The 27,793-nt window shown below is 37.3% G+C and overlaps 1 protein-coding gene across 2 annotated transcripts in view; it reads left to right on the top strand.

The window, feature by feature from the left end:
* Positions 1–27,793, top strand: part of NADK2 (NAD kinase 2, mitochondrial) — a 37,228-nt gene that overhangs the window by 5,643 nt on the left and 3,792 nt on the right. The window contains exons 2-11 of one of the 2 annotated variants that reach the window (XM_085326320.1): positions 8,323–8,411; positions 8,764–8,852; positions 10,108–10,189; positions 12,137–12,220; positions 17,095–17,231; positions 18,456–18,534; positions 20,801–20,944; positions 23,130–23,185; positions 23,268–23,321; positions 23,685–23,808. In XM_085326320.1, the coding sequence (XP_085182446.1) occupies positions 8,323–8,411; positions 8,764–8,852; positions 10,108–10,189; positions 12,137–12,220; positions 17,095–17,231; positions 18,456–18,534; positions 20,801–20,944; positions 23,130–23,185; positions 23,268–23,321; positions 23,685–23,808 (938 nt within the window). The remainder of the gene's footprint in view (positions 1–8,322; positions 8,412–8,763; positions 8,853–10,107; positions 10,190–12,136; positions 12,221–17,094; positions 17,232–18,455; positions 18,535–20,800; positions 20,945–23,129; positions 23,186–23,267; positions 23,322–23,684; positions 23,809–27,793) is intronic. The other variant, XM_085326319.1, reaches the window with a different exon arrangement.

The raw sequence follows: 27,793 nt of genomic DNA, 5'->3' as shown, positions 1-27,793 counted from the left end.
GGGAGGAGCATCTCTCAACAGGTAGGAAAGCTTCATTTGGAATTAGTGAGTTCTTGTGCACCAATAAAAACCTGCAAGATTGTGGAGAGAGGGAAGGAACCTACAAAAAAGCTGAAAAACCTTAATCTAGATGCTTTCAGCAGCAGCTGCTAGTAATTTATGCATTAAAATTTTCATGTTGCTTTTTAGAAAATGATCTGTTGTGAAAAAATGTATTCTGATTTGATAAGCAAAAAAAATTTTTTTTTATTACAGGAATGYTTCCTTACCTTCTTCCCCATTAAATTGCAGAAGATGTATTTCTGCTTCATTTTCAGTTTGCCTTTGCTAATTACTAGAGTTTCAGATTGTGAATTTTGTGTCATCACCCTAAGGTTCACTTAGAAAAACTGTATCTGGGCTGTTGGGTTTGTAATGGATTTCTGCTTTAAAGACCTGCACTCCAACTCTAGCCCASGTGCCAGTGATCTGCTGGAACTTTGCTTAAAAAATGTTACTCCAGTATTTTCAAAATATTATCATGTCTGTACATGCAAGCAAAGTGGCAGAAAGAAGTAATAATATGAAAGCTCGGTTCAACCAAATTCTAATTTTTAAATTTAAAATCAGATAACCAAGAAGGATTCTTGTGCTCTCCCCTTTAAAATTTGATACAGTTGCCTTAGTGCTGTATAACTTCAGTTGCTTCTGTTTTATTAAAAAAAAAATCTAATTTTTCCTGTCATAGGAGGAGTCTGGAAAATGGTGGAAACAGAGGTAATGCAGTCACTTCCTCTTTCCGTAATGCTTGTTYTTCCAACACCTCATTCAAATACACTTAATCATATGAAGCAAATAAATGCAAATACAGGTCCCTGCATTTGCATTTAAGTTAAACTTCGTGGGCTATCTTGCTCAGCATCTGATTCTAAGTACAGCCAAAAAGTAGGTTGTTCAGAAACATCTTTAATATTGTTTTTAAGTACTTAGCTGGTTGTGATTTGTGACATTGTTATGTTAGTGTCCTGGTAAATTAATGAACTGCATGATTCAATAGCCTGCACTAGATTTTAAGAAAACTAATAATGCAGAAAGTAGTTACTAAATTGTTTACAGTTAACACCACAGTTTGCGCTATGCTCTATTAGCCTTGAATTACAAACCATGTGTGGTGTTCATTTGTGGTTAAAAGAACAATAATATTTTGTGATAGATGAAGAATTAGAAAACAGTTTGACTCTTTTTACTTTTCTTCAAATATATAGCTCAAACTCTTGCCCCAAAGCAGCATTTTTTTTCAAAGCTTCAGGAAAAGCTACCTTCCTTTGTCAAAAAACAATCRTTGCCAGCTTTACCTCACCAAGTATAGAAATTACTGAGGTCAGAAACACTAGAATATGAAGTGTTTTGCAGATAAGATTTTGTAATCATCACTTTATAGTGGATACAAAGGCTGTAGCATTTGAAAAGCTACTGTTACTATATAATGGAAGTGAATGGTCTAATTTTTWAAAAAAATTTGGAAAGTATGAGCAAAAATTTCCTAGCTAAAACAGCCCCTGGGCTTCCAAGGCCTAAAGGATGACACATTAAACTATTAGATACCTAGAAAAGTCAAACTATGAGGAACTCCTTTATGCAACCAACAACTGATTAGTTCATCAATAAACAGTAGACAGACAGGAGTGCTGTTCAAGGTATGACCAACCTAATACCATTCTTCTATGGTAGGTACTCTATAGAGGTCAGTGTACTTAACACTGTTACTGTAAACAAGCACTTTTTGTTGTAAACAAGACTTTTGTAGTAACTAATAACACATCCTGGGAAGGAAGGGAGGAACTAGGTGCAGCTTGCAATTTTGCAGTAGTTTGAAATTGAAAACTTGATTCATATTTCAAGTTTTATAGAGACCTTAAACCTCCCTTGAGCCTAGGTCGTGCTGATTCTTTGTAGGACTTTGTTTTTGAAAAGCTGCACATTTCTTTGCTCCTTCAACTGAGGCAAATGATTATAATTAGAGCTGTAGTATAAGCAAGCTTTTAATTCACAGAATCACAGAATGGTTGATGTTGGAAGGGACCCTTGGAGATCATCTAGACCAACCTGCTCCCCACCGCCCCGCTCAAGCAAGTTCACCTATAGCACATTGTCCAGGATTGTGTCCAGACGGCTTCTGAGTATCTGCAAGGATGGAAAGTCCACAACCTCTCTGGGCAAGCTGTTCTAGTGGATTTGTGGATTATGTGTTTTATATATATTTTTAAAACTATTGAATCATCTGAAACAGTTTTGCCTGAAGTTTTCCTGGGACTTGGAGCTGAGTGTCCCAAAGTGGGTTAATACGCTAGTACTTAAAGCATAACTCTGCTGAAGCTTGGCCTGTTGTGAGTACAAGTTTGAGACAGAGGCTTACCAAACTAAGCATCAGTTCACTGAACCTGAATTTTTTCAGTAAAGACATAGATTTGACTAGATGTTTTCGTAAATGTGATGACTCCACCAACTCTCTAGCAAAACCAGGAAAGATCAGACTTCATGTGTTTAGTATTTCTAGTTCAAAAGCAAGTAGGAGAACATGCTTCACCTTTTAAGAAGTTTGAGAAGTCAGTAGCTTCAGTTAGGATCTTCGGTAGTTCAAGATCACTGATATCAATACGACCAAATGGAGTTTTTGTGGATCTTGGTGACTGTTTCTCCTTGATAACACTTTTCCAGTTATAAGAAATCAATAATCAGGGTTTTGTGTCAGATCCAGACCTGGCCACCTGTAGTATAAAACCACAAAGTTGACCTTCTCTATCAGTTCCAGCTGATGTTAGAAGATCTACTAAAGATTCAGAGTAGTGGTTCAGGGTTCTTGGGAGTGTACTGCTAGCAGACCTTTTTCTGTAGAGTTCCTGAAATACTTCTAGGCTGCAGATTTCTACTGAGCAAGATCTACCACTAACTGCCCAGTTTCTTACTTTCACCTTTCTCTCTTGTGCTTTACTCTCTAAAATTCAGAAACTGAATCAGGCTATAATTCCACTTAATTTGTTTGTGGATTATTTGTAATATAAACCAGGAAATTTTAATATGTGATTGGAAGTCTTAAATATAGATGAAATGAAAAACTTAGTTACTGCCTAACTTCTGAAGAAAGCTGAATTTGTTTTAGCAACACAGAAATGATGATTTAACTTAACCACTAGAGAAGATGGAAAAAATACCTGCATATTTATAATTATTAAATTACTGTAGATTACTGAAATCTTGAGGATTTTGGTACTTAAGCAAGTTTTGAGTCCATGTTCCTTATTTGTCAGGGAAACCAAGAGCTTGCTATATTAAGAGCTGTATCTGGTTCAAAATTTACCACCCTTCTGGAAAAGGAATAAAGTTTGTTCCATGGCCCTGTTACAATAAATACTCTTTTTTTTTTTTTTTTTAAACCCAGGGTACTAACTGTCTGTACTTGGGAGATAGAGTTGAACTCATGAGAAAATTTCTGAAGATTTGGGATGGCTTAGAATCCTGTATTCTGATACTTAATACTCGCTAAATGGTTTCACCTGTAGTAGTGGTAATAGCTTAAAATTCAAACTTGTCTTCTGTGTTTAACTGCTGCTCTCTAAATCTATTTGTTTAATGTTTTTTTTTTCTGTAGAAATTGGGTGGAATAGAAACCAATAACTTGTTCTCATTTTTCTGCTTGCTTGGGGTGGGGGTGGCAACACATGACAGTGACATAACTTATTTTGGAAATGTGGGAGATCAGTCATTTCTAGATCTATACTTTCCTGCTTTGCTTTTGGTCAGGTGTTTAGTTTAACTTATTCTCCTGAATGAATAAYAGGCTTAAAGCAACCGATTGGTCTACGAATATATTAATCCCATCCTACTGCAGTGGCAGTTTAACATAATATGAAGCTTAAGTGCTGTAAATTCAGCATAAGCCTAGTATTAGCAAAACTATATTTTTATATCTGTCTGTATCTCCAAAATCCTAAAAGATCCTGTTTACCTTAGTGTAGTGAGATAAAATTTAGAACTTTTTAGAACTTTGCCAGAGCAAAGTTGTGAATGCAATGAGATCAATATTCACAGCATTACTGTTTCCCCAAGGGCATACTATTTTATCCTAATGCTTAAGGTAGCAAAGGTTATCAAAACTTCTGTGACTTTTCTTTCCCTCTGTTCTCTAAATTGAGAATCATAATCCACTTCTGTAGACAGCTGGGGATATTCTTATCTTACTTGGCTACATGTTTCTTTYGTATTTGTTGCTGCAAGCCATACCCCTAATTGCAGAGCAGTTCTACTCTTCAAGACATGCGGTGTGAGATTTACCAGAGATGAGAGTTAAGATGCAAGACAGAAAGCAATAAAGGAAGTGTCTCTTGCCTAGAAGGCTCTTGAAGTTCTATGAAGAATTATCCTTTAAGAAGAATAATGCAGGAAGATAGGATGAGAAGAGCTTTTTCCAACATTCAATCTTGGCCTTCTCTATTGCAGGTTATTAAGAAAAAAATACTTTAATAGAGCATGTTTTGTTCATCTTGATGCGTTTGCCAGTGAATACTAGTTTCAGAAGCCTGCTTTGCAGTATCTCTGCTGTAAAGCTAAAGAGCACTGTTCAACTTGCATCTAAATGTATTTTTGGCTGATTTGTCCCATTTTTTTCATGTGCTAATGCACTTTTAGCTAGAATAGTGGTCTTACGTTTATATTCATGTATTTTATTTTACAGGCTTGCATGCTGTTGAAGTCAGATTAATAGGGCTACTACAGTTATACTTGTTTCTTCCCACTCTCCATGAATACTGCTGCTGTTAGGTATCAGTGTGATGTCCCCTTTAGCTGATTGCTCTTGTTCTCTGGTGTGTCGTTTGCTGTGTGTTCTGCCCTTGTTCTGTCTTTGTGTGGATGTAGAACAGCAACTTTTCTTCATTAGTACTTTTCAATTTCCTTTTCTCTTATTGATCTTTCCTGATAACCAGTGGAAGAAATTACTTACAGGCTCAGACCTAAGTATTGCCCTYACCTAGCTTCTCACAACTTCACAACACTATCAAATTCCAAGCATACTCCATTTTGAAGTTCTGTAGCTCTGTAGGACCAGCATATTGTTTTCCAGTGTTTATCTAGAAAGATAGTCTTCAGTTTAGCCATTTTCTGGAAGTATACCACAGTCTTAAGTTTTCATGTCTCTTATGTTTTATATTGGATGTTTTGAACTGTATTGGTAGACTTGTATGGCTTTTGTGGGTTGGCTCAGGCAGGCTGTCACTCTGAGTTCCTAAAAGAAGTAGAACTTGTGAGTTCTTGACCATTGAGCTCTAGAACGATGAGACTAGAGATGTGTAGACTGTTCTTAAATTGTGGAGCCTTTTGCAAATTAGCATGATTCAATAACCCTGTAGATGGAGCTTATCTATTTAAACTTGAAGCCATAGCTTTTGTTTAGTTGAGCTGCCTAATGATACCTGCTTATTTTTCTATGAATAAATTTGAAGAGACCTCTACATACGTAATACCAGTTCTGTGTGCTGCTTTTAGCAAGAGTGGTGGTATACCACAAGTTTATTTCAGCCAGTCATCTAGATACTGAAGGCTTATTTGGGCTTTCTTCTTTTCTCTTCTTTTTGAAGCTGTTGATGAAATAATTTGACATATTTTAGACAAATACAAGTTACAGAATGGATTTGATTTTAAAGCAATGAAATTATTCATCTCTCTTCTTGTTAGTAATACCAGTGAAATGATAGCTGAAACAATACTACTGAAGTTGGAAGCTCAAATGTGTACAAATGAGTATACAAAGAATCATTGCTATAAGTCATTGTTCTGAGATAAAAAGCTCTCTTGGACCAAGTTGAAAGGAAATGTGCTGACAAATGAGGCAAATAAATGAGGTAAATAGTTGCAAGATGGAGTTAGCAGGTTTTTTTGTATGTGGAAGTAGTAGTCTGTGGAAATAGTTTGAAAAACATGCTTTAACAACAGTTTGTTTGTCAGGTGCTTGTTGGCAAGAGTTTTAATCACAGCAGATGTTTCTAGAGGAGGCATGAGTGAGAGTTTGGTTTTGTAACGCTGCTGTTGTTACACTAAGGTTATGTGCTGTGGATTTCCTGTTCCTTCTGGTAGCAGAGCAATGTCAGTTTGTGCTCCGGAGAGCACCACTGGAAATCCTTATGCTAGCCGTCCAAAACTACAGATTCAGGGACAGCTTTTAACTGCAGGTGGTGAATATCTTCTTCCTTTCTCCTCTCCACTCTGAATGGCCTGCCTGAGGCTGGCAGTAGACCCAGCCAAGGGCAGTGTCATAACTCACTCTAGTTTTGCATATTCTTTCCCCTCCCCACAGTTAACCCAGCAGCACCTTTCAAGTTCGTAGTGCAATGCCATCCATTCTCAAGGTGCTTGGGAGATGTATAGGAATGTATCAGCGTTGTAGCTGGACAGTAAAAGAAGGGGTTGAAGTATGTGAGGTGGTTAATGGGACATTAACCATCTTTTCTCCCCCCTGCTCCCCCCCAAAAAAAAAAAAAAAACTAGTACTAACAAGTCTTATAGAGATGACTGGAAAGCTATGTGTGGTTGTCTTCTGATCATCTGAATGCTTATCTTTACTAGTGACCCAACATAACTGCAAATTACTAGTACAGTCCACCTGTACAGCCATTGGTGGCACCCAGCCAAAGCAAACCTGGGAGCCCCTTCTTTTGGAGATGGCTTCCTGATCCCAGCCCTCAGACCAGCTAAAAATGACATTTTTACTAATATTGATTCTAAATAGATGTTGAGTAGGACAGAGCTATGGTTTTAGTGTGATCACTTCCATTGTGTTTTCTGTAGTTTCTTCAGCTGTGAGTCTGTCTTTGCATATTTATCTAGTGGTTGGATTTCGTGACATCGAGTGACCCACAAATGCAATCTTTCTAAATCTGTGTTGGATTGCAGTTAACCGGAACTGTCATATCCTTCTGCTCTTCTTCTGCCTACTGTAGAGTTATGTGATGTGGGAATCTATATGAAAATGATATTAGATGTGGCTGTCTGACACCACTTACTCTTGGAAGGGCATGCAGCCTTGAGTAAAGACCCATGAATAAATTGATGGTGGTGCCTGTTCAAAGCACAGAGCAACTACTTTGCACAAGCTCTTTTGTTTTTACACTGGTAAATTCTTGAGCATTTATTGATCGTGAAAAGGAAGCAATGACTGTAAATTATTCAGGTTACAAGGAATCTTAGGATTCCATCTAGTCCAGGCTACTGCTTGAAGCGAGGTCTCATTCACTGTGGATGTGTTAACTTTCTAGCTTAAGGGCACCCCTTCATTTTGTACCCTCTTTCTTCCCCTTCCAAATCAGGGTTAACATACATGCAAGCATGTATTTGACAGAGCTAGTCCCAAAAGATCAGATGAAGGTAAAGCATAGTGGGGGATGAATGCGTAAGGATGATGACTGAATTCTTCATGCAGAAGCTTGTTGCAAAAAAATGTAATCTTCAGTCTGAGGGCTACTTGCCTGTTCACTTGAGCCTATCTGTGTGGATGCTTGCATGGTCTGAAGAGGATGTGAAGTTTAAGCATTTAAATTCTTCTGCTTCCAAGATGGATGATGCTAGAATGCAAATTTTAAATACTGTTTATCTTGTTCTTGTTACGAATTTGTTTGGAAAATCTGCTTTGTATTCTTGGGACCAAAATCAAAAATAGCATGTGGGTAGTTCATCAGCTCTTTTTTTTYTTGTCTTTTTTTTTTTTTTGTGGTGGTGGTGGTGCAGGGGAGATGTCATTCTTGTCATTAGCTGGCAGTTTTCCATTGTAGTTCAATACAAGTTGAAGGTTAACATGCCAGGTGTTTCAAAATGTCTGTTTTTTAATTATCATTCACATTGCTTTCTTCTGTGGCCCTCTTTGTCTATAGTACAACATTTATAACTCTTGAAGTCACTGTCTAACTTTGGTTGGACAGTTTTGGTATCACTGTAGTATGGTTGATATAACTATACTTTATGTAGATTTAGCTAGAGTTTAAGTTGTTCACCAAATTCAAAGGAAACAATGTCTGCAATTGGATAGAAATCAGTGTGACCTACTTGCCTGAATGTTCATGTAGGGCTATCAGAAAGTTCTCTGGCTCTTTGCTGCCATGGCTGCATAACTAAGTTAATACCAACTGTGAATTTCAGCTGACTAATATACCTATGAAGAAGTAACTGATGGAATATTTATAATGCAAGCTTGTATCTGTGGAGATAAAATGCATGCTTTTTATAGGTTGTGTTTATACTACCCAAGAGTACACATTGTAGTGCCTAGTTACTTAAAAATCAATTTTTGTCCCACAGCTTGCCTTGAAGGGATCTAACTACGCTGGTCTACTGGAGCGACATCGCATTCATACAAAAAACGTGGAGCATATTGTAGACAGCTTACGGTAAGATTGAATGGAGGATTTCAGGAACAGTGCAAATACCGACAGATTATGTTAAACAATGAAACAAGCTCAGTGTGATGAATGCTAATGAAATAGGAATACTGAAAGCAGGGTGATGTAGATGGACAGTAATTCCTGAAACAATCTTAATGTGAACTAGCTCAGTACAATTAAATAACACGCTGTGTTATTACCTTGAAAACAAATGAAAAATGTGAAGGACTTGTGTGAGAATCAAGTGCTCATAAACTAAATACCATTGTAATTAGTCCTTAATTACATGTCAGTTTTTCAGAAAGATGTGACAAGGAACAATATAGGACGCATTCAGGCTTTTTCCTGCACTTTATAGGAACGAGAGGATAGAAGTCCGTCTTGTTAAACGTCGTGAATATAATGAAGAGACAGTTCAGTGGGCAGATGCTGTTATATCAGCAGGAGGTATGACTTTATGGTGGGAAGTATTGATTTCAGTATTTTTTTCATAGATAAACTTGCAAATTTTGCAGTGTGTGAAACGAATAGGGATATACCCATTTTGGAAATAAATTGCAATTGTCGGAAAACAAGAAAAAATTGTGACCATCCTCTCTTCCTCTAGTATTTGTAGCATTAGGAGGCAAAAAGTATGCAACTTCTGAGCAGCTACACAGGCTGTTCAGAGCTTTTTAGAGTAGAGAAACTAACCTGATTCTTTCTTTGTAACATTGGGTGGCAGCAGTTTGTTCAGTTTTATTTTGTGTTTTGCTGCAAGTACTGCAACGTGTTACTAGGGCCTGATTCATGTTCAGAAAAGCATTGAGCTGCGGCTCCGTTCTGCCTTTCTCTTCTCCCACAGAGTCCACTTTGCTCATGGCTAGTGGTTACTGCACTCGGAATTTGTAGAAAGGGATGCATGTTCATACCTGAAGTAGCTGAATATACTCCTGTAGATTTAGCAGACTTTCTAAGTTGGAAAGGGGAGGTTTGAATATTTCCTCTGCTGACATGGCTATGGCAACATTTGGCATAGTTATGAAGCCAGCAGCTAGGAAATAGATGGTGTGTTTTTAAAAAAAAAAAAAAAAAAAAAAGAATTACTTATTTTTTTCAGGACTCGTATCTTGGTGCAAAGATCATTTTGGATTATAATTGCTTTTCTGTTTAAGGGACAGGAAAGAGACTGCTACATATCTGAAGAAACTAGGGACACTTAGACTTATATTTAACAGTTTTATCTAAGATTTTTTTCCTAGTTGTGTGTATTTGGAACCAAATGAGATCTTTAAATTGTGCCATCTGATAGAAAATAAAGAACTAAAGCCACCTTTTTCATGTGATTCACAGTAAGATCTCTTATTATGCTGTTCCCTGTGGTTCTGATAGTATTTTCTAAACTTTTTTTTTGTTAAAAAGAATTTCTCTTACTTGCCCTTTTCAAACTTGCTTCTGACAAATTCAATTGCCTGAGTATGTATAGCTGTCAGAGAGGTAGGGTTTTTTTCAGTCATTTTTGTCATCTTGAATTTGGTTGTTGCTATCCAGTTTTAAATAGTTTCARTAATTTTCCATTTTATTTTTGAACAACTCACCTAATCAGTTGTTGATACAAAAGTATGTAGTAATAATGCTTCAATTCATGAGAGATTACTTGGTTGGAATACTAGAATGTTAAGTGAAACTAACTTTTATTTTTGATTTGTTGTTGTTGTTGTAGGTGATGGTACAATGTTACTGGCAGCCAGTAAGGTCTTTGATAAATTTAAACCGGTTATTGGAGTAAATACGGATCCTGAAAGGTACGAACACATTTGGGAAAGCAATACTTCATTTAATAGCAGGCATCATATGTACCTATTTTTTCCTGATGCTCAGGATATGAAGGAAGAGCCTTGAATACGAAATATTGGTAGTGTTAGATGAAACTGGTGTCTAAAATGAGAAGTCCTTTTAAACTGAAGTGGTTTTTCTCAGCTTCACGAACAACCTTTTCCCTACAAAATCCAGTACCAGTAAGTATGGCACCATGTGAATTTATGCTAGCTCCAGAACAAAGTAGGATCACATTTGAAAGGAGGTCAACTGTGCAAATATTTCAGTAGCAGGACTTGTTTGGAGTGATAGTGTATGATAATGGATTGTTAATTAAAGTAAATGAATGTGTGTATTAAGTAGTATTCCCAGAATGACTTTTCAGGATGTAACTTTCTTGCTCCTAGTCACTCTGTAGCCCAGCACAAGTAGGTGCTTTTGGACCAAGGTTTGAAGCTCGTGTCTAATAGGATGGTTTCTGCTCTGGTTAAAACAGGCCTGCAAGGGCCTGTTATTTACCCTCAGGTGGCTTTTTACTTCCTCCATTGTCTTTTCTAGTGGATTATAGAGGTAGTGAACTTACTACTTTTTTTATTATAAAAATGTACACAATGAGTTATCCTGCCCCCATTTGAAAGGACATTTAAAGGTACTGACTAAGCAATACCTTAAACTGCAACAGTTATGTTCTCGTTCTCTCTCTCTCTCTCTCTCTCTCTCCCCACACACACACACACACACACACACGTAATGGCACTCTGAGCTGATTAACTTGTATTACTAACCAAAAGCTCCAGGCTAGAGATGGTAGTATAGAATAGTGGCTGTAAAATGTGGAACTCAGTTGTTGTTTTTTTAATTAATTGAGTGTTGTCTGAATATTCAGGCACTTAATTTGTTTATCAAGAAGGTAAATCCTATGGGAAGTCTGATAGAGCCTCAACAAATGATGGTTTTTGTTCTGTGTTTTTTTTCTTGCCTCTGGTTCTTTCATGTAAATCATATCATGCTTCAGAGGACACTGTCTCCTCAGCCAGTTAATAGCATTTAGTTGTCCACTTATAACTCCACACAAGTTGCATTCACCTAGCAATAAGATTGATTTGAGCAGGTGAGTACAGTGTAGCACTGCCTGACTGGCATAACCTTCAAATGGATGGCAAGTGAAAACTCAGAATGCATTAAGGCTCTGTCTGTTGAGATTTCTAGACTTGGGTTTCTACTTCTGGTGTTCCTTATTAATCTAATCTTAGCTGATGAGAAAGTGATGGCCAAAAGGGTTTAATCCTTTCCAGCTCCTACTGCTCTTCCAAAACTTTTCAAATGCTGTGAGTAGATACTCTACAGTATCAAGTCTGAATAGCAGAGTTCAAATAACAACTGCCTTCAAGTTATCAAATATCACTCATGAAAGGGATCAGTGTTTGGTTTTCTGGCTTGAACATGAGATTCTTTTCACCTTAGGCATGTCACTTACCTGTCTCTTGTCACTAACTTATCTGTATGTGGAGAAAATATTCTTTCTAACTCCGAAGTTTTATTAAGCTGAAGTTCCTTGTATAGAACTATGGTGATAGGAACTATATTAGTACAAACAGGTACTAATATTTTTACAGGATTATAGCTTAACAGGAAGTTTTTAGGGGAAACATGGAAGAAAGCTCAGCATGCCTTTTCCCTCCCCCTTCCCCCCCCCAGTTTTCCTTTGGCCTGAAAAATCTGTACTATTGCTGATATGTATATAGGAATGGTACAGAAGCATAGTTGCAGTATCAAAAAGATGAAGACCTTTGATACATTTTTTTAGGTGAAAGCTTTGCTTCATCTAGCCAAAATAACTGTTTTTTTTCCTTTTTTTTTTTTTTCTTTTAAAGGATGAAACCTCAGGAGTTATGCTGTCATTTTCATTGTCTTTATTCCTTTTTGGCTTCCAGATCAGAAGGCCACTTATGCTTGCCTGTGAGATATACACGCTCTTTTCCTGAGGCGCTGCAGAAGCTTTATCGTGGTGAGTTCAGGTAGGATTCACTGACTTTTTTTTTAGTGCTCTATTTATTTATTTAGTTATTTTTAAGTAGTATTATATTGGGATTAATGTTGTGCAATTCCTAAGGAAGAGATGATGGTTAGTAAAATCTTGATGCCTCAAAGTGGATTCTGTAGATGTGTACCATGCTGAATGGTGGATTTGTGGTTGAGAGTGGGATTGGAATACAAAGCACAAAACTTTCTGCCAGTTCCACCAAAGACTTTGCTATGACCTTTAGGAGTTGACTGACTCTTCTGAATTACCAAATGTGTAAACAAGGAACTTCTTATGAAGGATGCATTGATTTACATGTTTTAACACTTGAAAGTATATTTGGTAGAATAGTGGGCCATATTAATATCTTCTTGGCAGAATCTAATGAGCTATAAAGTATATATAATTAGGAGATGGTCAGTCTGAGGTTTTGGTGACTAATGTAGAACACTTTAAGTGCTGTTACCAGAGTAATGTTAGTGAAAGCTTGCTTTTATTTTATTTTTTTAAGAATACTGAAATTAGCTTGATTCTTTCACTACTCACTACTGTTAGAATAGAATAATCCCACTTGAATTAAGCAGGATGCAATATGAATTTTAAAAGGCACAGTGAGGAAGTTTTTCATACTCTTGTTTAAAAAGTCTTTCTGTGCTATATTAAAATTCTGGATTGTTTATACAGCGGCAAACCATCAAGCAGAAATAAGTCTTTCACATGAAAACATTGCAATTTGTTTATTTGTACTTCAAGTATATTTGTAGCTTGATTGAAGTGTAATTTTATTAGTGGCATACCAGAGGAGGCTTCTAGAATCAGGTTAATACAGTCATAAGGACTCATTGTAAATAACTGAATAGTTCAATCTGTTACTAAATGAAAAGGCAGTTGTAACTCTATCCTGAGACATGGAGAATAGAAACTTTAAACTGTCCATCATGTGAAGTGGTTTAATTAAATCTGGCAGTGTAAATGCAGGTAACCTCCTTGATACTGTAACTGCTTCTGATGTTTTGTTGGACGCCACGCTAGATTTTACATTGCTGGTACTCTTGTTGTTGCTCATTATGGACCTGAAGCCTCATCAGAGCTAAAACAGTAAGCATTTTTCTCATTATTGTTCTGGAATAAATTTGACTGAAAATTTGCGTCCCTTAGCAAGGACCTGTTCAGCACAAGGAGCATCTCTTCTTACTGGAGTCCTCAGAGCAACTGCTATGTCCCATCCTTTTCTTATGTGATTCAAAGCATAGCTAATGTGCATTGCTTGTGTATCTTGATGTTGCTGTGCTGTTCTGCTTGCCCTTCTAAGGATCTCAGCACAGGCCTTTCTGTATCTGCCTTTGGAAGCAGCTAAACTACTTACAGTAGGAGGAGACAGGCTGTATCTTTGATATTTATTCTCAAGTGGAGACCTGAGTAGCATCACCAAGAGAACTGTGGAAGTGTCTGCTTTGCTGCAATTTTTTTCTTTCCTTCCTCAGATTCATGTTACACTAGTACCTTTGTGCATGTCTGTGTAGGCATAAGTTTACAGGAATGTGTGATTGTGCTAAGGGAACATACTTCCTGCTGTTAYGTAGTGAAGTAGTTTTACATTTCTCCTATCTGTGCTTGCCTACAGTGTGTCAGTTTTCATGCTAAGTTTAAATTAAGCAGAAACTTTGGAACCACTGATGAAGGCTGAGCTCTGCAATTGTGGTGCAACCCCTTTATGTGACTTCCCTTTTTTTGTTTTCCAGTATGAAATGCTTCGAACTGGTTTGGGTTACTGAACTTTTTGATCTAAATAGAACAATTTCAGTCACAGTCAAAACCTAAACTGTAGTTGAACATTGGTCTCACTAGTTATAAAACAGTGACCCGTCCCTGTTTTGAAAGCCTCAAAATCATTAGTTGCAAGCAAAGTAGAAATCTCCTATCAGTTTTGGAGAAATTGGAACAGTATCTTCTTAAATGACTCACTAGTAGTGTTGTTTGCCTTTTGTTCAGGCACAGAGAAAGCAAAACTGAGGAATGAGTTTGGTGGGGAGCAGAATGGCTTAGGAGAGGGACACTGAGATGGGTAGAAAACTTGGAAGTTAGGGTGTGAAAGATCAGCTGAAGCTAATATTTCAGTAGTGAGGTAGAGACTTGGTTGAGAATTCCACAGCGCCTGAGTTCTACCAGTAATATTTTCATTTCCCTTAAACAGAACAAAACTGAAATATAGATTGCCTTCAGTTTAAACATCTTCCAGAATATTTAGTCTAAAGGGTTTGTTTCACTGTCACTGTCACTGTAAACACCCGGGAAACATTTTACTGGAAGATATTAATCTAATAAGCTAACAGTTGAGTCTGGAGCCCCCCGCAACAGGAAGGAATTGACTGAGACTGCAGGAATAGCTGAACAACAGAAGTGATAGTTTGTAATTCTTAGGGAAGGAACAAGAAGTACAGCTGGAGAAATGGATTACAACAAAGCAGTCTAAAACACATTGGGAGTGTAAAGGAAAGTAAATTCTAAGGGGAGAGAAGGATCAAGAAAACCAGCATTGCTCTGAAAAAATGATTAAGTGTGAACTTAATTGGAATGTGGTAGTAGCTAGACTTGAGCTCATGACTGTTTTTAGCAAGCAGCGATTTGAGAGAGAAGGAAAACTCAGCCAATTACCGATGAGGAATGTAAGACTATACATGTGTAAGAATGAAATTATTCCATGCCTTGATTTTTTTTTTTTTTTTGAAATACAACTGACCAGGAGTATAAAGGATAGGTATGTAAATTAAGCAGTGAAAGATCAAAACAATTAAGTAACAGGGAAAGAAAACAGCAGACAGTACTGAGAGCACTGGACTGACTTTAGTCACCTTTCACTAGAAACATTACTTTCTTGGATTCCACTATTAAAATTACTAAAAATGAAAATCTTAGGGCAGAATAGGAAGGGAGTGGGTTGTTGATGACTCGGCAGTTTTCAGCCTCATTTGGTATAAGGAAATTTTTTAAATAGTTGGTTTACTGGATGAAACTGAAAGAGCTTTCGGTCATAATTCCCGAGGGAGGTGTCAGTGACCAGAAAAGAGGTTGTCTTCATTCTCCAGGTATGTGACAGTCACCTTAGTGAAACAATCTGTGTAAATTCTTCTCTTACAGTCCTGTGTAATAGTCATCAAGACTTACTAAGAGCAAACAATGTCAGATTATCCGTGTTTCTTTTTATGGCAATAAACAGCATAACACTCTCTCAGAATCATAGCTGTCCTGTATGCTTTTTTATAGGAGTTCGGATGCATTCTAGCATGAGTATTGTAAGGAAGCTAGTGTAATGACATCTATTGCAAGCTTTCTGCCTGGCTGCCTGAATTGTGCTTGGAGTATCAGGGCAGATAGTTAATCATACTAAGGGTATATTGAATGCAGCGTTGCTAGGATGTTCCTTGGGTTTTGTAATATCTAGTACTTTCTTTCATGATCTGGACGAAGGTGTAAATAGATGCTACATTTCTTAAAGATCAAAGTAGGATGAACTACAAACATTTAGGAAAGCAGGATTAGCATCCAAATAGATTGAGACATTGAAATAAATGCTTTTCAGTTCAGTCAAGACGTGTGCAAAGTATTGCATTTACTGATTGGAAGAGTCAGATGCAGAAATACACAATGAAAATGACAGGCAGATGTTTCATATCTTGAATTGTAATGGGCTGAAAACCAAATCTAAGTTAGTGTCAGCGTTATGGAAAAAGCAAACATCATACAACTTTTTGTATAAACACAAGACACATTTAAGATGTGAAGTAATTTTTTCTCTTGGTCTAGCACTGGAAAAGCCTCAAATGGTATAGTGTGTGAAGATTTGAGTACTGAGGTTTCAGAAGAGCAACAGCAGTAAAGCTGATTGGAAATTACCTTCTCTTCTCCCCCAGGAAGTTCTAGGAAAGTTGATGCATTAAGGTGCAGAGAAGAGAATTGAGTTCAGTATAGAAAAGATTAAGTGAAGTTATAGTGTGTATATTTGAAGATCAGAGTTACTGTATGATAAGATGTCGTCCTAATTCAGAGATAGAGAAAGTAGTAATGGATTTCTGTTCAGCCTAAATCTTCCTTGGTGTTATTTTAGGAAAAATGTAAGCTGGTTACTGTGACCCAAATGCCAGCAATGTGAACTGGGCAAAGCTGTGTTCAAAACATTTCACTGCRATTTGCTTTCTGAATCAGAACTGCTGCTACTGCTTTGTTTACTGTAGTCTCTAAATCATGAGAGGGAGAAGGCCCTACAATCTAAGTGATGTAACAGCTTAGCAAAGAAGAAACAAAAGGATGTAAAAGGCATTCATTTGAACTTCTCTCTCGATCATCTTAAAGGACTTGCAAGGGCAGGAGATTATTAAAATGACGGATACTTATGGCCCTTACAGAGAAAGGAATGTATAGAGTTGCTGTTCTGGATGTCTGCAAATATAAGCAAAATGATGCCAAACACCCAGCAGCTATTTGCTGTGTAAATTCCTAAGAGCCTGTTACTCATTATACCAGTCGCTAATTCATATCTAAATGCATTATTCATTATTTAAAAAGGTAAGATGTAGTATTTRTAGGTTTGTTTTGATTGGTGTAATCTTATTTCACATGTACAAAAATCATTAGCTAGCAAATTAGTAAATGTAAAATATTTGCATTTGAATGTGACTTTTCTAAATTTAGAAGTGATAGTGGAAGCTTTGAAACTTGAAAAGTTACTTGGAATGTACTTTAAACTTTTGATCTTAAAATACTCTGCTTTGAGAGTGAACCAATGAAAAACTCATTCTATCTTCAAGGCTCTAATCTTAGCTAACTTTACAATGAGCATTTCAGCTGCTAATACCAATTTCTTTTTTTTAGGTGGCAGTGGCGGCAACGAATCAGACTGTATCTCGAAGGAACTGGTATTAACCCTACCCCTGTAGATCTACATGAACAGCAGCTAAGCCAGGAGCAACACAGCAGGGCTCATATAAATGAAAGATTCCAGGATCAAAGTAGGTTAAAGTTTGTGACAAGAATGTAACCCCTTTGCCATAATAACTTGGAATAGGAAACACAGATTTGTAAGAATTCATGAAGTGTTTGAAGTCTGGTTGCTACCAGGCTGATACAGACGCATGCATTTTAGAAGTGAGGGAGAGATGGCTCTTCTTAGCTCAGACTCTAAGGCTTTGTATTTTTTTTTTTAGGGAAGTACCTTAGGTTTTTATGTGCTTCTTCTGCACTGTACAGTTAGAACTAGAATTTAATATTAACACTTAAAAGGAAAAAAGTCTATAAATTAACTGTTACCTATTGGAAAAATATTTAAACTCTTTAAATAGTGTCTTAGTGTTAGTGTGGAGAYGTGGGGTAACTACACAAAGTTTGCCATACAATTAGATGTTTTGTGTGTGTGTATACGCACGTACGTGCTCTTAACTTGTGCTGAATTTGAAGTAAATTACCTCATAATTGAATAAAACCACTCTCGGACTACCCACAAGTGGCTGTATGCTTGCAAATACTGGTATAGGAAGATCATACTGTTAACTTTTTTGTTATTGTTGAAAGATGGGAAGTTTCAACAAGGGAATAGTGTTTAATTGCTGCATAAATAGCTTGTAGAGTTTAATTGTATATTGAGACAAATTACTGCAACTTCGAAGTAGGAGGATTGAATAGGATTAGAATGTTTTAGAAATGAGAATTTCTTCCTGGGCAATCCCTAAGTAATAAAACACATTCAGTTGCTTAATTTATGGCGAACTAATTTCTGTCTTTGCTTCTAGTCCTGGATTTTCCTGCTGAGAAGGCCTTGTTCTAATTAATGAGGACTCAGAGTTCATGTTGAAGYTAGTTTGTGGTGTGTAATCTAACTCTCTGAAATTTATCCAAAACATCTGTTAAGTCACTGTCAGTGAACTTCACTAAGCTAGAGGAGTGACCACTGACATAGAGTTCATACTGTCTGGTTAAACACAGGTTCTAGGAAAAACAGTGTTCAAAAATGTCATTGTTTTATTGGCCTTGGTTCAAATATTTGTGGTCTCTCATAAAGGACTGTGACTGGATACAGAAGCAATTGGTGAAAAAATTGAGTCCTTGAGCTGAACAGTGAGAATTAAGGTCTAGAATGCAACCCCAGGTAGCAGACTACATTCTCTAGAGTCATGAATTGTTTTTGAAAATTGGGTTTTAGAGCCTTGAGTTGAAATGACCATATTCAATACCTGCAGGATCTGAGATTTCTGGTCCTCATCTTTTGCCGGTGAGAGCACTCAATGAAGTCTTCATTGGGGAATCTCTCTCATCCAGGTATGTTTAATTCTTTACTATGGCAGCAAGGCACAGTTGACTTTATTTTTTCAATGAAATTGCAGTGAACAATTGGAAATGGGAAGTCTTTGTTGTGAAATTTCTATCTTAGTCTGTGAATATATAACACTGCATTGTTGCTGGTTTCAGAGTGTGTATTCAAAGACTTTTTTGGTGCAGTGATATGAATTAGTGTTTCCCCCTCTTCCTGTCTGGCCACTCTGTTTCATTATTCCTGTTTTTTCTCTTCGTTCTACTCCTTTCCTGGATAGTTCTTACATAACCAGATACCTTTGATTGCTGTCTTTTCAGTGGATTGAAGATTTTTGATGTCTGTCCTTAAATTGTTTCGTCCTGCATCTTTTCTTAAATATCTAGTCATAAGCTTAACATGACCAAACTGAAATCCAGTAACTTCTCCTTTTCCCTTCTTTGTCACTAGAGGCAAAGGTAGTGGCATCCCTTTGGTTGAGTATTTGTTGTTATAGAAAAATGTCTGACACTTCCTTCCTTGTTTTAAGAAACCAGTTTATATCAAATCCTGGTACTGCATTCTCCAAAATATCTTTAGGACAATCCTTTTTATCCTGAAGATAAAGGCATCTCCCCTAATCAAACAGTAAGAAGGATGTGGGGAAAGTGATTGGGGCTGCGGGAAAGGAGTTAAAACATGATTCTGAGTCAGGACTTCTGGCCAAACTTTTACTTGTATCTTACATCCCTTTCCCCTTTACTCTGTGGGTTTTTTTTTGTTTGTTTGTTTTTTTTTTTGTTTGAAAAAAAAAAAAAAAACCTTTAGAGTGTAACTTCTTCTTGTGTTTGTACAGTGCCTGGGACACTGTGGTTGCTGCTGGAAACAGTATAAATGTTCCATGAGTGCTTTATCTTCCATCTGGACTGCAGCCTCAGACTGGCAGAAGGAATTAGTCTCAAACAGATACAAATTTTGCTTTCTACTAAATCAAACCTAATTTTGTCAAGGTGCTAAAAAGTTTCTCTAACATACAGCAATAGAGGAAGACAAAGCTGCTTTCTGACACTTTACAAAAACCCTCTACTTCTGAATACCAGAAATACGTTGTGCTTTTTGATTCCAGAATATTTGACGAACACCAAAGAATACAATATCTGTAGGAGCAAATTTCCAGTAGCAAAGATTGTGTATAATAACCCTAGGTGTTTCTAAGGGCTTTTTCCTACATGACAGTTGAAAACTGGAAAAAAAAAATCTAGTTTGCAAAAACTTTGTCTTAATCTGAGTCAAGCTGTGCATCTCTGTTCTTAATTTGTTTCTAGTTTTCATCTTTCGATATGTTCAAGAGTGAGTATGCATAATGCTGTTAGTCACAAACAGTCTAAACTGTTTGACACCAAATATTCAAGAAATATATTCTTCCCAGTCTATCCAGACTGAAACTTTCATCACCCAAAGCAATTCAGTAAGCTCCTTTTGCTAAGAAGGGTGCAACTCAGTCATGCTGAACACCGTGACTGTGTTTTTCTGAAAGGGCCTCTTAATCTGAAGGYTGTATCATATTGTTGAATATGAATATTAGTCATTATAAACATCAATTACAGTTTCTAAATATATGCTTAAATGTTCTGAAGCTTATGGAAAGAGTTGTTGTGGTTGCCATTGGCCTAGCATTAGTAAGGAATTCTATGAGATATGGTTAATACCATACAAAGTGATGGTTGTGCCCAAAGACTTATTACACTGAGTTTTAGGAAGATTTTGCCCTGGAGAGAAACTGAGCCTGCTGACTACTGTCAAACTAAAACTGTTCATGAAGAATCACAGTGGATTTTTAATTACTGAAGTGATCAAGAATTCAGCTTGGAGCCATGCTATTACTCACTGACGTTGGAATTTTTTACCTCTTAGTGTTCCCTGATGTAATTTTGTGAGACCCAATCACAGCATAAGCTCAGTTTTTGTGGTAGTTCAACAATTATGCAAAAAGGTAATGTATTTGTAGTTTCATTTGTAAGTCAGCAAACCCTTATGCACAAAGCTATTGCCAGATGAACTACAGAGTTCGTAGCTCAGAATGTAATGTGAAAAGTAGCTGCAGAAAAACTGCTTAAAAGTTCATGCTGCAGATCACATTGTGTGTTATAAAAACTGCTATAAAAGAGTGAATCAAAAGTGGCTGCCAAATCAGAAATGCACTGTGCAAAGCCTGTGAAATTGTCATCCGTGTCTGAAACTGGCCCCTCTAAATTTTTATTTGCCTGATAAGGCTGTGTGTTCTGTCTCATTCAGGGAGAACTATAAGTCCTGCAAACCCAGTTTTAAATTCTCGCTTCATAGGGCCTCCTATTATGAGATATCAGTTGATGGTGGTCCTTGGGAAAAACAGAAGAGTTCAGGGCTTAACGTATGCACCGGAACAGGATCAAAAGCATGGTAAGTTCATGTCACTGCTTTCACAGAAAAGATTGTTTCAGATATGTTAGCTTTTGATGAATCTGTTTTGCCTAAGCATCTTACCTGTATTGAAGCCCTCTTGGGCTATGGTCAGTCAGTGCATGGCACAGCTATGTTCTCAGTATGGTTCTCAGTATGATTCAGAGCCCTCTCAGGTGTTTGAGAAGAGCAGCAAACCTCCCACTTGCAAAGGTGAAGAGGAGGAAGAAACAAATAATGAATTGAGGGATTGTGACAGAAATTTACCTTAGCTATAACTTTGTGAGGTGAAGAAGATTGGATTCTCTATGTGCAAATGATGGGAGGTGGTGAGGTAAAGAGATCCTGCTCTGACTTGCAGAGCGTGTAAGGGGGGTTTCCTTGAACTACTCTTGTTGGCTAAAACAAAAATATTTAGATATAGCAGTTTGGAAAACTTCTAAGCTCTAAACAGAATGGGAAAACGTACTTGGAAACTGTTAAGTGTTCTCTGGCACATGTATTGTCCATTCTTCTTCCAACTCTCTTAAACTTAGTTGAAAAGGCACAGTTTCTTTGCCAGATTACTTCCCTAAAATAAAGGGCATGTCTAAGTGGAATTACACTAGTCTAGTCAAAGGGCTAACATTCTTAACTTCAACTTAAATTACATTATTGCATATAGATACAATGCATGTAATTTTCTGAGATGTGAGAAATGTACAGTGAGCCTGTTTTATCTGGAAATCTGGCTGTAGTTATGGTTTAAAGTTGTACAGCAGGCCCTGGATTTGTGTGACAGACTAACATGGACTAAAACCGAAGCTTTTAGTGAAATACAGAAATGAATATTCATGCTGTAACTATGGTTACTGGGTTTTAGCTTTCATTGTACTTCAGAATCTTGTATTCAATGAGCATAACTTGGTTGCAGAAGCTGCCAAGGATGAAATCGGCAGATTGCTGGGGGAGCTTTTCTAGTGCTTAGTACCTTGGGAATGCAATGCCTTAGCCTGAAGCTGTTCTTATGCATTTTATCTGTTGCTTATACATTCTGTGCTGAGCAGTCCCAGAAGAAGGGACCAAATCCCAGGACTGTGCATTTTCAATGCCACAATTGTGTTTACTGCTGACWTTTCTAAGCTTACTCTATGGTTTTGATTCTGACGTGCTGTGGTGTACTGGAGACTCAACCTCAGAAGATGACCTTCCTTAGACTGTGATTAAGGTGGTTTCTTGGAGTTCAGGCCTCCTCAGCCTGAGAAGCATTTAAATCCTCCAAATGCTTCCTTTAGCTGCAAAAAATTGCATAAAAAGTAGCTAGTTAGGAAGGAACAATTTTGAGTTCTGCATCTCAGTTCTCCTGAGCATCTAATTGGTTTTGCAAGTAGGCAAGGAGTGTAAGAGGAGCAACTTCGGACAAAAATCCTCAGCGTTCTCTGTAGTCTGCCAGGTATGTGGTGGTTGTCTGGTATTTTACTGTCACCACAGAAGTACTAAACGCAAGATTGTATATTCCACTGAGAACTGAACAGCTGAGGTTCTGTTGCTGTGCAAGTGTTTTCACCTAAATTCATTTTGAGGTTGGGCATAGAAAGCGACTTTTCTTTTTTGTTTTCTTTTTAACTGACATTTAGACTTGTCTCAAACTGAGGTTTCTTGCTGACTTGTCATGCACCCAAATGTGGCAGAAAGAAAAAGCATCTAATTGTTTTCTATCTGTACTATAACGCTTGCACAATTCAAGTACACAAATTATGATACCCTTACACTGACAAAGTAGCGTGAGATTTGTAAAGAAGTGTTGGGTCCAATACGTTAGGAATAGCAAAAGGAATTAATTTACAAGAGGTGGACTGAAGGGATAGGAAACAATCTACACAAAAACTGTCAGGTTTCAATTTTTTTAATGTGGACTTAAATCATCAATTATTTGAATTTTAAGGCAAGAGAATTATTGATAGGAGACTGTGCTCTGTGTATCATGCTTTTCCTTCCTGAAAATTTCACTTAATGAATTACTAAGGTTTACCAAACTACAGAGATTTGCAACCCAAGAATTATCAGATTCTTTGGAAAATACCCTAAAATATCAGCCCACACTTGATAGTGTTTTTTATTCTTTCTGGAGTAAAATCTAATTCTTACCTGTATGGAAGTGTGTTTCTCAAGTTGTATTGCTTAGCAAACTTTTTTCTCTGTCTAGGTCCTATAACATTAACAAAGTAGCAAATCAAGCTGTTGAAGAGATCCTTCAGATTGGTGAGTGAACAATGTAGCACTACTGGCTAAGTATATCTGAGATACTCCTATCTAATTGGGGTTCTCTTTCTTGGCTCAACAGCTAAAAAGCATGGAGGCTTGAATCTGCCATTGAACACAGAACTAGTACAAAAAGGTAAGTGAAAATGACAAGTTTTCTTTATAACAACTTCAACTAGTTCATTTTGATTGTACTTTAATACGCAACACTGAATTTGGTATTTTAGTACTCTTGCACTATTAGTATTAAACACTCTTTTGTTGAAAAATATGCTTTGTGTGTGTAAATATATACCGGCACAATTGTCGGTTTAGGAAAATAGTTCTAAAATTCAAAACAGCTAATACTTAAACACGTGAAGAGAGCTGGTAAATGTTAGTCATGCAGTGGAACTGAAACAGATCTTCTGTACAGTTAAATTCCTTTTAAAGTGAAGGGTATTTCTGAGAATAATTTTCTCTGGGAAAAAAAACTGATGGCTGACTTCTCTACTTACAGTAACAAATGATTACAATGACTCCCTGCTCTATAGCCCAGAAGAACCAAAGATGCTTTTCAGTATTCGAGAACCTATTGCAAACCGAGTTTTCTCAAGTAGTCGGCAGCGTGGCTTCTCTTCAAAGTAAGTGTTGACTACAGCAATTACTGAAGTTATTTCATTCTGTGTATTTGTTGAAGTACAAGCAACCCAGGAGTTTCACTTGGAATCTTTCAACTCCCAGCTGGTGTTTTGAGGAGCTTGAGTATTAATCTCACATAAACAAGAAGGGTCTTTGTGCGTGAATCAACACAACTTACAATCTTACAAAATRGAAGAACTGCAATGTGACTGGTTTGGGGTGTATATGCTTCTCACCCATTGTAGGACAGGCATTTACAAAGCAGAWTAAATTCTGAAGAGGGCCACTGAGGTGATTAAGGGGCTGGAATATATGACATATAAGGGAGAAACTCAAAGGGATCTTTTTTATAAAACCCTAGAGAGGAGAAGGCTAAGCAGGGGAAATCCAATTGCTGTTTTCTGGTACTTAATGGATGGTTACAGATGAAACTGAGTTAGATTCCTTTGAGGCACACAGTGAAATGACAGGAGACAACAGCCGTGACTTGTAGGATGGAAAATTCTTACTAAATGTAAGGAAAAGTTTTCATGATGGAAAAGGTCGGAAAGGCTGCCTAGAGACTGCGTCTCTGTTCTTGGAGATATTCACAACCCTGACTGGGTAACTCTAAGCAACCTAATTGTCTTTGAAATAAGCCCTGCTTTGAACTGAAGGTTGGACTAGGTGCCCTTTGTAATCTAAACTATTATATAATTTGGTCATTCTAATTTGGAATTCTCTATGAAGTTTGCCACAAGTAAGTAAATATGAACACATGCAACTGTTGGTGTAGTTAATCTGAAAGTTAACTAAAGAACAGTACAATGTTTCAATATTAACCAGATGTGTTTAAACTTAGGTCAAAACAACTCTAAATGAGTTTTGAAATGTTACTTAAAGACTTGTTTCATCTTACCTTGTATCAGAGAACTTGAGGGAGACCCAAATTCCCTTTCTTTTGACCCAAGTCAGTGTTATAACAAAAGGACATATCTGTCTATTGGATTTCAGTGTTACCATTTTAGAGAAGTTTTCCACTGAGTGCAAGTCATGTCTTTAAATGTTTACTGCTTCATAGTCATTTGATCTAGGAGGTCTCAAAGGTCAGTAAATCTTTTTAAGAGAATAAGAGCGAGGGTTAAAATAAGAGCAAATAATTGCATTTTTATACATGGGTTCTACAGGATTCTTAATTTTCTGCATGGGACATACTATAAAAGCTATAATGGAGAGAGAAATCTATGCAAACAGGTTTGCCCATTATTTCCCTTTTGAAGTAGTCTTTGCTGTCTGTCACTGTTGATCTTCAGCTCTTGCTACTAAAGATCTTCCTTTGTTCTTCCTGCTTTTTGAGATACTTCAGTTGCCCAGAATGAGATGGAGTGGAACATACTTTCAAGTTGTTTCGCAATGTCTAGACTTGGCTTATGTGCTTGTAGTGTTCCAGTGTTTCTTCTGTCTCACTGGCTGTCTGAGCACTAGAGTAAGAGCATGTTCAGGCACAAGGAGATAGGATATCTACAGAGAATCAGGGTTTTCATTTGCATTAGTAGGCAGCATCTACTTATTACAGGATGTCTATGGTATGGCTGTTTCATATGCTGTTATTTCAGAGCATGTCATAGTCACCTTGATGTGAGACCATCTGGATAGAGATTGTTTTGTAAGCTTCCAGAGGTTTTTTGGAGGGTTTGTTTTCCTTAAGTGCCTCCTCTGTCCCTAGAGAACTGCTTGCATCCTCAYATCACGTGGATGTTTTTGAGGCATTTGGTTTCTTATGAAGAATAACCAGCAAGCTACTCAGCACTTTGCATTATGTAGTTCATTTTGATAATCTACGTATAGGCCGTTCTTTTGGACTTCATAGTGATGGAGACTGAGCTTGACGATTACTTTCATTTGTCTGACTGAAACAGTTCTTGAGCAGCCTCATTAGATTCTGCAACATAAAGGAATGCAGAGAACATTTTGGTTTACCTTCCCTGAAATTYACTCAGCCTTCATCCTGGATGGCTTTTGTACTTAGAGTCCAGGTTTTCTGAAGTGATGGGTACTCTGACTAACAGCAGAAAGATTTCTTCAGCATATGTACTTGAAAAAAGTACTGGGTTTTCATTYGGGCATTGGGTGTTTCAATCTTCCAGGAGGATGTTAGTTGTTCTTGGTTGTGTAGGTGGGCTGAAGGAAGCTGTTACCAGTTTTCCTGCAGAGGAATGGAGGCCCACACTGCAGAGACTCCACTCTTCTTTGAAGAAAAGGCTCCTCCATTTATTATTTATGTTCCACTTCTGACTTCTGTTTTTTGCATGGTTTGTGGAAATAAAAAGATTTTTCAGGGGTATAAGTCTGGTACTAACATCTAGCAGGACATCTTTTGAGCCATTTAAATCTGACAGTGTCCTTGTTTGCTTTTTCTTGTGAAGGTGACCACCTTGGTATCTACTCCCTGAAGTGGGAAGGGTTGGAGTACATGGTTGGAGCCAATCATGTAATCCTCAACTCAAACTCATTTATAGCACCTCTTGCTAAGATTGTAACAGATTCAGAATATCATTAGGACTTTCTCCTCTGCATTGATGGGATCTATTTTGTCAGCTTTGTAGGATAATCTTGCGTGGTGCTTGCTCACCTACCTACCTACCTGCCATATGTCTGGCTGAGCATGTGGATTATGTATCCTAAACCTTCTTCAGCTGTTTATAGACAGCAGTTACTTTGTAACTGTGAAAAGGTAGTAGTGGTAGATGAATTTAAGAGTCAGTTGCTGGACTTCTCCTGAGAGGATGTGCAGCCTAGTGTGAATCTCTTAACTTGTTAGAATCTTAAGCAAAAAGCATGTTTTATTCCAAGTCATATGCATACATTATCAACTAGTTTAACTCTTGGTTCATGGAAGGACATTAGATCACAGATGCCCTGATTTAACTCAGATCTAGATAGTGTCCTCTTTCATATTTGTGCTTAATTATGTACTTTCCCAGGAAAAAAGAGCTGTACTGAGGAACCTAAAGGTCCCTTTAGCCCTGTATCTTCTCTTTGAGTCCAAAAGCATGTACTAAGAGGGTAAAAACAGGGGAAGCATATASTGCTTAATATATGCCTCCCATGCTTCAGGATTTTTGAGCAGGGAGTAGAGGTGGTTTCTGTGTATTCTAAGTGGACTTCTTTAATATGAAATTGTCCAGTTTCCCCTTCAAACTCGTAACTTTTTGGCAGCTATGACATCTGTAGCAAGGAATTACACAAGTTAGCGCTGTATGAATAAATGTCATCTTTTATTTCTTCTGAACCTGTTGCTTGCTGCTTTTGATTATCTTGTCTAATTTCACTTCCTCTGAGGATACAATTTCAGGTATGGTTAAAAACACAAATTTAATGAAGTTAGGGTGAGTCTTTATGTTTTTATGACCCACTCAGTAAGCAATTTTCAAAGAACTCTTAAGACAAAGTATTGATGTGCATCCAGTTCTGAACAGCTGATTAGTTTCCCATGGGTTAATGAAGTTGTACTGAAAGGAAATTTCATAGATTTTTGACCTTTATGTAGTGAGAATGGAATATAGTATCTAAATAGGGTTGATCGATAAAAGTACTGCATAATTGAGATAGAAGCTACATTAAACAAATGTAAGGATGGCTGTTTGCCAAATAGTATGTTTTCTTAAAGGTTGTCCTTTATTTTTTCAGGAAGGTTTTGCAAGAGGGCRTGGGTGCAGATTTGAGTAAAGTTTCTGAGGCTTATGGTATTCAGTAAAAGGCAGCTGAAACCTAGCTTCTAAACTAAATGTAGGGAAAGTAATAGCTTTGGGTGTGAAGACCTGTGCTAACATGGTAGTGGGGATGTGTCAGTGGATTTGTGTGTGCTGCGTTCTTAGAGTGATGCCAGACCAATTAACACCTTAACCTTTGAAATTACGGCCATAATTCCAAGCTCTTATGGTTGTGATAGATGTATCCATGAAACTTAAATTTTTAGATAACTGTTGAATTAAATTTTGAGATCAG

Source organism: Rhea americana, unplaced genomic scaffold (assembly GCF_003343005.1).
Source record: "Rhea americana isolate MKP2758 unplaced genomic scaffold, rheAme1 scaffold_13, whole genome shotgun sequence".
Classification (NCBI taxonomy): domain Eukaryota; kingdom Metazoa; phylum Chordata; class Aves; order Rheiformes; family Rheidae; genus Rhea; species Rhea americana.
This window is presented reverse-complemented; position numbering and strand designations above follow the sequence as displayed.